Raw genomic sequence first — 12,021 nt, 5'->3', positions numbered from 1 at the left:
TAACCCAGACTCTTTGAAAGCTGTGTGAATAATTCTATGCTGATGCTTTCAGGGATTTTCATGTTGTGGTTTTGGACATGAAAATAAAATGTGTAGGTGCTGCACTGCTGTATAATTCATTTATTTGTATGTAATAACAATAGCCATATATACAAGTTATGGATTTACTAGTTTTATTGTATGTTGCATTATTGTTAAGAGGTAAAAAAAAAAATTACTAATCCAAAACTTTAAAAAAGACTATTTCTTTTAAATAAAAGTATTTAGTAAGATATAACATTTTATTGTCATTTAGTGATGGAGACTTCAGAAATATAAACTAACCAGGAGTGTGGTCTTGTTTAACTGCAGCAGAACTGGCCTGACTGCAAGGAAGAGAAATACCAGCTGTTTTAAATTAAAGGTCTTACCTGCTCTCCTGCTCAAGCTTCTCTTCTTAGTAGTGATTAGGTTTGGCAATGTCCTTCCTCCCAAGATATTCAAATGATAAAAGTGCAAAGGAAGGTGAAAAGGGGGGTGCAATTACATTAACAGGAGAATGAGTATTAAGACCTAATGACATTCTGATGAACTTAGAACGTTGCAGATGGACTATTTCATACAGAATGATAGATTTTCCTCACGATGCAATATCTTTTCAGATGAACGAGATGGCTCATCAAGTTGTAACCCTGCAGTGTTTAACTTCTATAACTACTTAAGAACACATCCTCTCTTGCTGAGACGTCATTTTGGCTCTTCTGATACATCTTCCACACACATTTGCCTAACAGTAGAAAATGGACTAGCTGACAAAATCAACCTAAGTGAAAGACGGCTGTTTTTCACCACTGCATATGCCCATCTAAAAGCTGGTTGTCCTATGTTGGCCTTAGAAGTGTTATCAAAGATGCCCAAAGTTGTCAAGAGGTCGAAGTCATTCTGTAGATCCTCTAGTTTAATGGATACTAGTAAAGATTTCTCACCATCTTCTCCAGTTAAAGAACTGGAAACAAAAGACCAGTCTTCCAGTGTTGATTGGTCACAGCCAGTATTGAATGGTCTAGGATCATCTTCAGACTGTTCATCAGGAAAACATTCAAGTTCAACTCTTTCCTTTGACTGGAGCCAGCCAAGTGTGGTATTCCAAGATGAACAATTGAAACTACAGTCAGACAGTGATCAAAGTGATGAGAATGAAGATTCTTCCCTGGTAATGAAAGACCTAAAACCTCTGAAGAAAACTGAAAAATTATATGAAACAAGTTCTAGCTACACAGAATCTTTTAGTATAGTTGATGACAAAAGTATTCTAAGTCCATCAGAAGATATAATTTCAGCACAGCTGAAGTTTAGAGCATGCCTGAAAATTCTTACTGTAGAGCTTCGTACGCTGTCCACTGGTTATGAGGTAGACGGTGGGAAGCTGAGGTATCAGCTTTATCAGTGGCTTGAAAGAGAAGTGGTAGCTCTTCAAAAGACCTGTGATTATAGTGTTGAAGTAGAAGAGATACAGTCAGGAATTAGTGTGATGCCAGAGGAAGCTACATTACATGAAAACCCTGAAGATTTAGCTGACCAGCAAAAAAATATGCTACAGAAAGAAGATTTTCAGAAAAGACGCCAATGGCTTCTGAAATACCAGTCACTCCTAAGAATGTTCCTTAGTTACTGTATACTTCATGGCTCTCATGGAGGAGGTTTGGCATCTGTCAGAATGGAATTAATTCTGCTATTGCAAGAATCTCAGCAGGTATGTGGGGTAGCTTAGTTTGTGTTTTCTCTGCATTGGATTTGATGTAGGCTTTTTTGAATATGTTACCTGTTATTGTTGAAGTTTTCCTATTATAGCATGCACTTATTTTATAATAAAAGTAACACTTGTTAACATGTTATGTTTTCTGTAGGTTAGGGTTTTTTTGTTGTTTAGAATCCCCTTCCCCTCTTTCTGAAGTTCTTTGGTTCCCTTTAGGAAGCTGTACTATCACTTTATGTGTGTGTTTCTTGCTTGTTTTTAGGAACAGTCAATACGGGTACCGTCCAGCCCTCTACCAGAGCAAAGCTCCGTACCTCTCCTATTTGCTTGCACCGCTAGTGCCAAAACAGTGGTGGCTAATCCATTGCTACATCTTGGTAACTTAACTCATGATATATTACATGCCATAATAAACCTCGATTCGCCACCTCATCCAGATACTCAGAACAACAAGGTGCATATTTTTTTTATATAGTTGTTTGTTTCTTGTTGTCATTGTCCAGTTTGCTGAAATCATGAATCTCTCTTTCACAGCATGAAAACTTTCTGATGTGCCTACCTATGACAAGTAATAAAACTGTGCAACATAATTATTTTTGGTAGTGCTTAAAGTGTGCTAAAAGTATGTTCACTGATTACTACTTATTGTTGATGTGCTGAGCATCTGGTTGAACAAGCTGAAGTAGATCAGCCTCTCTCAGGACTGGATATTTGTCCAAGATGACATCTGTTATGGAAAACATGCACTACTATGTCAGTGTCACATTTGTCTTTATGACAATATGATCATTACTTTGGTTATGTTAATGGTAAACTCTGTATGTCAGTCCTAGACCTAAGTAAAATTAAGTTTTGAAGTATAAAAACTGATTGTCTGCAAAGTGCAGTAAACTCAGACTTTTCTGTGAAACAGTATATATCTTCAGGCTTGGGGCAGTGTGGCTGGAGAGCTGCCTGGCAGAAAAGGACCTGGGGGTTCTAATTGACAAGCGGCTGAACATGAGCCAGCAGTGTGCCCAGGTGGCCAAGAAAGCCAGTGGCATCCTGGCTTGTATTAGAAATAGTGTGACCAGCAGAAGGAGGGAGGTGATTGTCCCCCTGTACTCAGCACTGGTGAGGCCACACCTTGAGTATTGTGTCCAGTTCTGGGCACCTCAATATGGGAGAGATATCGAGGTGCTGGAGCGAGTGCAGAGAAGGGCAACGAAGCTGGTGAAGGGCCTGCAGAATAAATCTTATGAGGAGCGATTGAAGGAGCTGGGACTGTTTAGTTTGAGGAGGATGGGGCTGAGGGGAGACCTCGTCACTCTCTACAACTACTTGAAAGGCCATTGTAGAGAGGTTGGTGCTGGTCTCTTCTCACAGGTCATTAGCGATAGAACAAGATGGAATGGCTTCAAGCTGCAACAGGGTAGGTTTAGACTGGACATTAGGAAAATATTCTTCACAGAAAGAGTGGCCAGATAGTTGAATAAGCTGCCCAGGAAGGTGGTGGAGTCACCATCTCTGAATGTGTTTGAGTCGTTTAGATGTGGTGTTAAGGGATATGGTGTAAGGGAGAACTTTGTAGAGTGGAGATGATGGTTGGACTCGGTGATCCCAAGGGTCTTTTCCAACCTAAATGATTCTATGATTCATAGAGTAAAATTCAGTCTGTTTTTTTAAGTTATGTAAGATTTCTTCTGTATTTAACCTTGGACTGGAAAGCAAACTTTTAAGTGTTAGGTTAAATATTTCCTGAAGTTTTGTATGTGTTAGGTCCCAAATCGTATTTACTTTTGCTAGGGATTTCTGGAGAATACTCAAGAGATTGCTCAGTTCCTAGTCTGTGCTTTGTTTCAGAGGGAACAGACAAATAACTATAATAAACTCATTTTTTTAACTGAACGTTTTTGATCAACAGATTCTCTAGCTCTTTACATAAGTATGTTTTGTGATACATTAAGAAATGTATCAGCTATGATAAAAATAGTGATCAGTGTGATACTGAGCAAATTGTGTGCATGTCTGGGATGCACAAGAATTGGTCAAAACCCAATTTTTTGGAGAAGGTGCCTTTGTAAGTGATTTTTGCCACTGCCCACTGTTCATCTGGAGTGTAATATGTTCTATAAAACTTTGTCTTACAGATATATGTAATGCATACCTTAGCAGCGTCACTCTCTGCTTGCATCTACCAATGTCTCTGTGATGGCCACAGCTACAGGTAACGAACTAGGAAAAGTACTTTTTAGAGATTGGTCAACACGTTGTCTCACTGTAGTTGTGATATAATAATAGTGCACCAGAAGGCAGTGCTCACACATGCCTACCACTTGAATAGTTTTAAACACTTTTTTTATAATGTAAATACAATGTCCCACTTTTCTGTTTCACAGCTCGTTTCAAGCAAATCAGTTCACTGGAACAGTGTATCAGACAGTGCTATTAACTCAGCGCCCTTCTCTAAGAACAACAAGCTTAGAAGAAACAGTGACTCCCAATACATCACCTGCTCAGTGGCCAGGTATGTATAGTTGATTTGTTTCTTTCCTATTAAGGAAGACTTAATTGTCTGGATCCACTGTAAGAGTATGCAGCTATGCTCTGGACTTTGTAGTAGTATTTGTAACAGCTGCGTGGTAAAAATAAGTTCTTATAATAAAATTTTATCTTCATTTTTCAAAAGCTGTAATCTAGTAATTCTGGTTATTCACTAAGTTATAATATTATAAGTTGATTTATATTGCTTTCTCTTGCTAAAAAATGTTAGTGGGAGCTCTAGTAGAGGGCAAGTAAATGGAAAATAGGGTGTTGGTCTGTGCTTTACTTGCTCCCCCTGCAGGCAACAGATCAGTCTCACCGTTACTCTGCTTCCTTTACTTTGAAAAAGAACTTGAAAGGCTATCGTAGTTTGTGCACCATCTTAGAATGATTATGTACAAATTTTGAACTAACTTGCAACTGTTGACAATGAAAAGTTTATCATGCGTTATGTTTTACTGTACCTCTAAAACCCACATAGGACTTCAGATAATTCTTGACATGTGCTGGGATCTATCCTGATGAAGCTACCCTGGTCACGTTAGAGAGAGTGTGTGTCTATATAAGCTTTACAGCACTAACTTTATTGTAAGCATAACCAAGAAGTATGCTTTCATATTATGGGATCTGTTTTTCAATAAGAAAATTTAAAAAAAAAATCTTTTGGAGAACCTTAAACAGTCGTTGTGTTTGAAGCTATCCTGTTTTTTTCTTTTCTGCAAAACGTTCTGTCAAAAATTTACAGATTTTTGAGAGGAATCAGATTGTCATCTGTTCTCTTTTTATTTCATTAGTTGCAGAGTTAAATTTCTAATGAACGAGACAAGGCATTGTTAGCAGTTGTGCTTATAGGTAACATCACTTTAAACTGGTTTCTCAGGTGTTTTTTTTTTTTTCCAATAGCTTCACATGCCTTATGTACAAAGGGGAGAGTATGACACAAAGCAGAATTCTTTGGCTGCTGCTATTTGTGTTTTCTCTTATGTGCACAAAGTGACACAGTTGGAGCCACATCTGAAACTCTTCACAACTTTTTGTGGGAGCATAAAAAAACCCCCAAGATGTATAGCACATGGGTGAAAGAACACCTGTCAGACAATGCAGAGTTCAAATTGGTGACCATGATTTTTGGTTGGTTTTACCACTGTAAAGTGAGAATATAGCATGTCAACTTACAGTGTTGTGCTGGAATTACAGACGTAACTGGTGAAACAAGCACCCCAGAAAAGTCAATGAGCAGATTAGTATTTTTATTCTTAAGTATAAGATTTGGATGATATGTATTGAATATACTGTGAGGCACTCGTTTAGCTAAACAAGTAGAGAATAAAGAGCTAACCCTTTGCTGAAAGAATTGAGTAGCCAGAAAAAAGAGAGCCTGAGACATGGGGGGAAGAAAGATTCATGTAAGTGAGGTAACTAGGTGTTGTATCATAGAGTTTCAGTACCAGATATTTTGTTTTAGAGATATTCCAGAATTTGAGTGCTTTTTTTTGTGATTTTTTTTCCCTCTTATTCTTGAAAAGTTGCTATATATTTGTTTAACTGTTAGTACAAAACATGAAGCTGTTCAATAGCATGCCTCTTTCTCCTGGAGTTTAATTTCCTCTAAGACTTAATTCTTTTTCTACACTAGAAGGTACTCAGTAATGTACGTTGCCAGTCAAAATACCCATGATAATCCAGAGTATGTTGACACACATGGATATGCTTTTTATTTTTTCTTTTTTTTATAAACAGGAATAACAGCTCTAATACGTCTCTTGAATTCTGCTGGTGAGGAAGCGCAGCCAAGTCTCACAGTTTTACTTTGTGAAATTCTAACTGCAGTCTACTTGAGTCTGTTCATCCATGGCCTAGCAACACATTCTAGCAATGAATTGTACAGAATTATGGCTCATCCACTTAACAACAAAATGTGGTCTGCTGTCTTTGGAGGAGGAGCTCATACACCCAGTGGCGAACAACTGCAATTAAAAACAAAAACTGGTTGGTTCCATTGTTTTACTTACATTCGTCTTCGGGGTGCTTTAAGAAAATTATGTCACTGCTGAAAGCTTAAGAGTAATTGTTTTAAGTAGTTAATGTTCACTAAGAATTCAATATGGTTTTAGATCTGCAAAGAAAAACAAAGATCTAAAATAATTAGCATAGATGTTGTATAGAAGAGAGTACGAAGCAGATGTGAATGTTATTGAAATAAGATTTTCAAGTAGCACAACTACTGTATGTTACACATACTGTAATGTGAGGGGGTTAAGCTCATCTTAAAGAGAAAACTTTCAGTACTATTACAGCCTAGTTTTTAATGTCCATTTTAAAGCTTTCCAGTTCGCTCATATCAGGAATATATTCCCATTTTACAAATACAGTATGTTTTCTCTCTTTGGCAGGTGGGCACTTCCCAATGCCTAGCCCACATCAGGTAGTAGTGTTCTCCATGGAATGTGTGGGGTTTTCCAAATCCCTTACGGCCTTCAGTACTCATAGTCCTACCAAATCTTCAGGCAAGATACTAGATTTAGTACTAGGCCTCTACATGCAGTTTGCTATGTGTGATTTTTTTTTTTTTTGCATATGTAGAAAGACAGAAAAACTTCTGTTTGCAAGCCATGACATCAAAATTTAAAGTGAAGTTTTGTAACTAAAGCAGCAATTAAATTGGGCCTTTTAAAAAAAAAAATAAATTGGCAGTGCTGTTGTATTCTTACTACACTTCATTTGAAATCAGTGTTAATTATAAAATGACTTTGACCATGGTTTGAAAGGATCAGAAGTGTTTCGTATCTTTGTTGGAGAGCTGCTTGTTTTGCTTTTTGAATATAAGCATTATGCATGTGAATTTCTAAGTTTTCATTCTAGACATTACAAAGAAAAGGTGTTCAGTTTTGATAGTCTAAGAAAGGAAACAACCTTCCTTAGGAAAGCAAACAACCTTCAAGTTTTAAATTCGGATTATTATAAATTATCCTGAAGTCCAGAATGAATTCTGTAGTGCTTTTCTTTTTGGTACAGATTTGTGCTTTATAATTTAGTTGGACTTCTATAAAATCAAGAGTAACAGTCCTGTAGACTATCAGATTTTTTAAAAGGAAGATTTTGTAAATATAAATTTACTGGAACTATGGTGACTTTGTACATCACTTCTAAATATATATGTATAAAATATAACTTAAATTATATAATTTTTATTATTATACTGTTATTATTAATATTCAATGTGTGTTACATATAAAAATACCTTGTATTTAAGGAAAACTGGAAATGTAGCCTGTGTAAACACAGACTTTGTCAGACATTTAGAAAAGTATTTTCAGGGTAGAGATCTTTAATCAAAAGTGAGTTCTTATCTGTACAGTTTTCTCTGTGGTATTGAATAAATATTTACCTTAACAAAATGATAATGAGAAATATATTTGCCATATCAGAATTGTTGGAAGGCATAACTGGCTTTTGTTGGCAATTCTAAGTTTCCTAGGTGTTGGTAACTGTATACTGAGGTGTGTTAATGCTGCTACTACTACTGTTTTAAAATGATAAGCTAATTGTTTTTACATAGAAATGTATTCTGAAATGTGTACTTAATGCCTGTCTACTGCATGTTTTTCTTGAAAATGAATGCTGTCTGGCTGATTGCAGAATTAATAAAACTGTTGCTGGAAGAATCAAGAAACAAAAATTGAAAATTTAAGGGAAGAAGGGACCTTTTTAAATACTAATTTGCAGGGATAATCCAACACTGGAAAAGGGGTCTAGAGTGGTTGTGGAGTTTCCATTTTTGGAGTTATTCAAAACTTGAACAAACTAGGCAATCACCTAAGTCAGCCCCGTTCTGAGCAAAGGATTGGACCAGGTTCTATCCAACCTACTTAATTCTAGGATTCTGTAAGTCTATTACTTGTTTTTAATGCATGTTTATATAGAGCAAATTTAGGGGAAAGGATTCGTGAGGAACATCTTTCTCTGTCATTTTAAATTGGGGGGGGGAGGGGGAGGAAGCGAAAAAAATAGACCCCCAGCGAAGCAAAGAAGTAGGATTAAAATCTGCTGAATTTTTGAGCCCCTACTATCATCTCTTACTTTTTTTTTCCTGACCCAGAAATGAACACTGAGAGGTGACTGGGATGCTTGTTCCAGTCAACTATGGCACTTTCTTCCAAAGTATGATTTAGACTTCGTATAGCTTCCCATTTTGTTATGCATAACTATACTCTTTTTTCTTAAGTTTGTGTTTAGATATTTGTGAAATGTTTTCACTCTCAAGTGGGTATCAAAAGCCCAAAATTCTTAACATTAAAAATTCTAATATAACTCTATATGTCCTGCATATGTCGTCATCTTCTTGCCATGCCCCTAGCTCCCCCAATCTTTTAGTGCTTTATCTAAGTGTGGATGTTGATCTCCATGGTCAAACTTGTTTTAAGAGATTATAGCACTATGTACAGAGCTGGCCAATAAAGTTATGTGACTTCCATTTCTGCGCCTTACTTCAGTTGACTAGAGCATATAATAGCTTTGGATATAAAATTTCTATTAAATAAACATCATCTTTCCATTAGACACAAACTTAAAAACAGGAACCAAAAACCAGTTCCTGGTAGTCTTGTAAAATCCTGACCTCTGTTAGGAATTAGTTTGTACGAAAAGCTATTGCTTCATTGCCTCTTTCACAGTGAAGATAAGACAAAGCATAGCAGTCTGAATGCTTTTTAGAGCTGCCTGACATGTTATATTTTCCAGACGTGTTTCTTCTTCTTGCAGTTGCAGCAAATGATTTTGACAAACTGGGTTAGCATTTGAGAATTTACATTATGTCTCAAAATTCTTTTCAAATAGGCAATTAGCATCTGAAAAATAACCCTATTATTGATTACAGTAGATCTTTTCAGAATTGTATTTACCATGTATTTCTCCTCAAAACAGCCTCAGAAAACTGTTTTGTAACTTAAGTCTGTACAGAGATGGTAATTTCTCTATAATCCAGAGGGTTCTTAAGGAAAAGTTTAGGTTTTACTTTAATAGATAGAAATCCATAATTTCATTTCATATATTCAATTATTCCATGCTATAAGAGTAAATTAAATGCAAAACTACTTCCAAAACTTGAGTATTTTACAAGTACACTTTATAGACTTCAAGTTGTCATTTTGGGTTTCAGATATAGAAATCAGAAATCTGATCATATCTGACTATTAATAGTCTTAAGACAAGTTACTTTTCTCGGCTGATTGTTGTAACTTTCCAAGCAATTAAAGAAATTTTAACACAAATATTATTTCTGAGTACTGTCATAGTTGTACTTTGGTACGGAGAAATTATAAATTGTCTTACTCTGATGGGTTTTGCCTGACATGCCAAAGGTTTTAAGAAACCTTGATAATGAGGATGTGCACATAAAATTTATCCACGCGCTGTGCAGTCCCGCTGTTAATCTTATGCATATATTTCTCTTGTTAGATCCTCTGCATTAATTTGCAGCTTTCACTTGCTCCCCACAAACCATTATTCATGACCTCCTGGAAAACATACTGCCATTACAGATTTTATATATTTCTGACTTAGATTAACAGAGCCTCTAAGCATAAGATTAATTTAGTGTTTGGCCAAGTTTTGCTTAGGCAATTGTAAAGAAAAATCAAACCCTTAGAACTCTTGCATTTATCTGCTTGCTGTACCTGCTGTGAGGTACGTTGCATCCAGAATCTGAAACAAAACAACAACAAAACCCAAACTTGCATTAGTAGTGCTTTGGACTAGCAATTTTTTCTTCCTCAGACTGGATCTAACAGTGCTATGTATCTGCAAATCAGAAACAACAGTAAAAAGTCTTCATTTTTAGACTTTATCTCCAGGAATGGATTAATCTCAGAATAGATAAAAGGATACAGATTCCTCGAGTTTTAAAGCAGCCTAGCTTGTGTAAGGACCTAACAACAGCCATGCAAGCTGCTCCTTTTTAATAAAGAATTCTCTGTGATATTATTATTAGTGGAAACTTTGACATCAATGTGAGAATAATTGCCTTGAATTCCAGCTCAGAATTAGAGACTGCAATGTTGGGCTTGGTTTTTTTAAGGTACTTTGGAGTACTGAGTACTTCATTACTTGCGTGGCCTTTTTATTCTATATTAAAGTCTTTGTCTTCTCACTATTACTCTCTTATTCTTGGTTAAGTCAGCCGTTAAAACAGATTAGAAGTTTGATTTGAAGTATTTGCACTCTGAATGATGGAGTTGTTTTAGTTCAGTAGAAGAAGCTTTAGATGGTCAGAACAGGAATGTCAACAAAGTTTGTGTATGCCAAGTATTTTGTGCTTATCTAATTTTTTGAGAGGTTTCTATTCACCATTTATTGAAATGCCCCCAATGTATATAATGTCTTCAGAAACACCTGAAAGTTTAATATATACTTGCTTTGAGCCTTTCAGTGAATGACTACTCATTAATGGTGCATAAATACAACAAAGAATTTATGGTCTTGTGTACATATAGTAATCAAACTACAGTTTATGAAACTTAATTGCAATTGCTACTGTTGAGTGCTAATTCAGTAAATTCATCACCTTGGCCACATGGGCTATTGCCCATGAGTAAGCAGAATATTATGTTGAATGTTGAAAATGTCAGGATTTGTAACCTTGCAAAATGCAAATTCTTTCTAGATTTGCAGTCAAAATGTCTAGCAGTGTAGACTTTTACCAGGCTACTGTTCTAATTGGCTTTCATAGCTTCCTAAAGAATTATATAAATCTGTGCAGGGCTTTACACTTCCTAAAATGATTTGAGGTGTGATTCAAAATCGTTATTTCTTTTGACACGCCTCTGTAATTCCACTCTGTTCTGGGCTTCAGCAGTGCTGATATTTGTTGATGCCTGCAATCAAAGATGATGCTTTTGTAAGAGGACTCCATAATTTTATATCTCTTAATGAAGACTTGCATTTTTTCATAGGGCGTTGGGGTGTTGATGCTTCATACCTGCACACAGTCTTCAATAAAAACCAGTTACCCTGATTTGCATTTTAGTTTTTTGTGAAATTGAAATAGATCTGCCTTTTAGCTCTTCCTGTGAAGGTGGAAGGGAGCTGATGTGGGTAACAGGTCTTTTGAGTATAATTGCATATGTTAGATCTTGGCAGAAATAGAAGCATTTTCCTTGTCTGAAATATTCCAATATTCTTGGAAAATAACATTAATTTTACAGTTGTCTTATAAGTAAAATGGGACCAAAGATAAATGTTTTGAATGCAAAAAACAGTTTTGTTTTAACTAGAGTTAAAGAGTTTTAACTAGAAATATATGGGAAATTTGAAAGTGAATATAACTGGAGATCTGAAATCCCAAATGACAAAGTCAGATTTGTAATGAATTTGTTAATTTATTTAAAGATTTTTAGAATGGACAAAAAAAATAAATTGACATTAGTAGTATGTATTTCAAACCACTTAGATGGTTGTACTTTCATTTTCCTTAAATATTGATATTTTTTTCCAATGGCTAGCCTGCATTATTCTTAAAAACACAAAGAATGATCTAACAGAATGGGAAAAAAGTACTCTTTTAAAGTAAAGCATTTGCTTTTTGAATTCTGCTTAGAAAAACAACCTGCAAGCATATAATTGCTTAATTTCTGTATCATGCAACATTTGTTCCTTATTTTATGCCTAGTGAATTTTCTTAAGCAATTGCTAAAAATTCATACAATGATGCATGTGCATGCTCTTTCTTAGCTGATGAGCTTTAAATAATGAAATGAAAATGCATT

The 12,021-nt window shown here is 35.6% G+C and overlaps 1 protein-coding gene across 10 annotated transcripts in view; it reads left to right on the top strand.

Annotated features, from left to right (window-relative positions):
* Window positions 1-12,021, top strand: part of DMXL1 (Dmx like 1) — an 84,094-nt gene that overhangs the window by 48,463 nt on the left and 23,610 nt on the right. For 6 of the 10 annotated variants that reach the window (XM_074568838.1, XM_074568841.1, XM_074568837.1 and 3 more), the window contains 6 exons: window positions 642-1,732; window positions 1,998-2,189; window positions 3,865-3,941; window positions 4,114-4,241; window positions 5,999-6,247; window positions 6,652-6,765. In XM_074568838.1, coding sequence (XP_074424939.1) covers window positions 642-1,732; window positions 1,998-2,189; window positions 3,865-3,941; window positions 4,114-4,241; window positions 5,999-6,247; window positions 6,652-6,765 — 1,851 coding nt within the window. The remainder of the gene's footprint in view (window positions 1-641; window positions 1,733-1,997; window positions 2,190-3,864; window positions 3,942-4,113; window positions 4,242-5,998; window positions 6,248-6,651; window positions 6,766-12,021) is intronic. The other 4 variants (XM_074568844.1, XM_074568843.1, XM_074568842.1 and 1 more) reach the window with 1 other exon arrangement.

Source organism: Larus michahellis, chromosome Z (genome assembly GCF_964199755.1).
Source record: "Larus michahellis chromosome Z, bLarMic1.1, whole genome shotgun sequence".
NCBI lineage: Eukaryota > Metazoa > Chordata > Aves > Charadriiformes > Laridae > Larus > Larus michahellis.
This window is presented reverse-complemented; position numbering and strand designations above follow the sequence as displayed.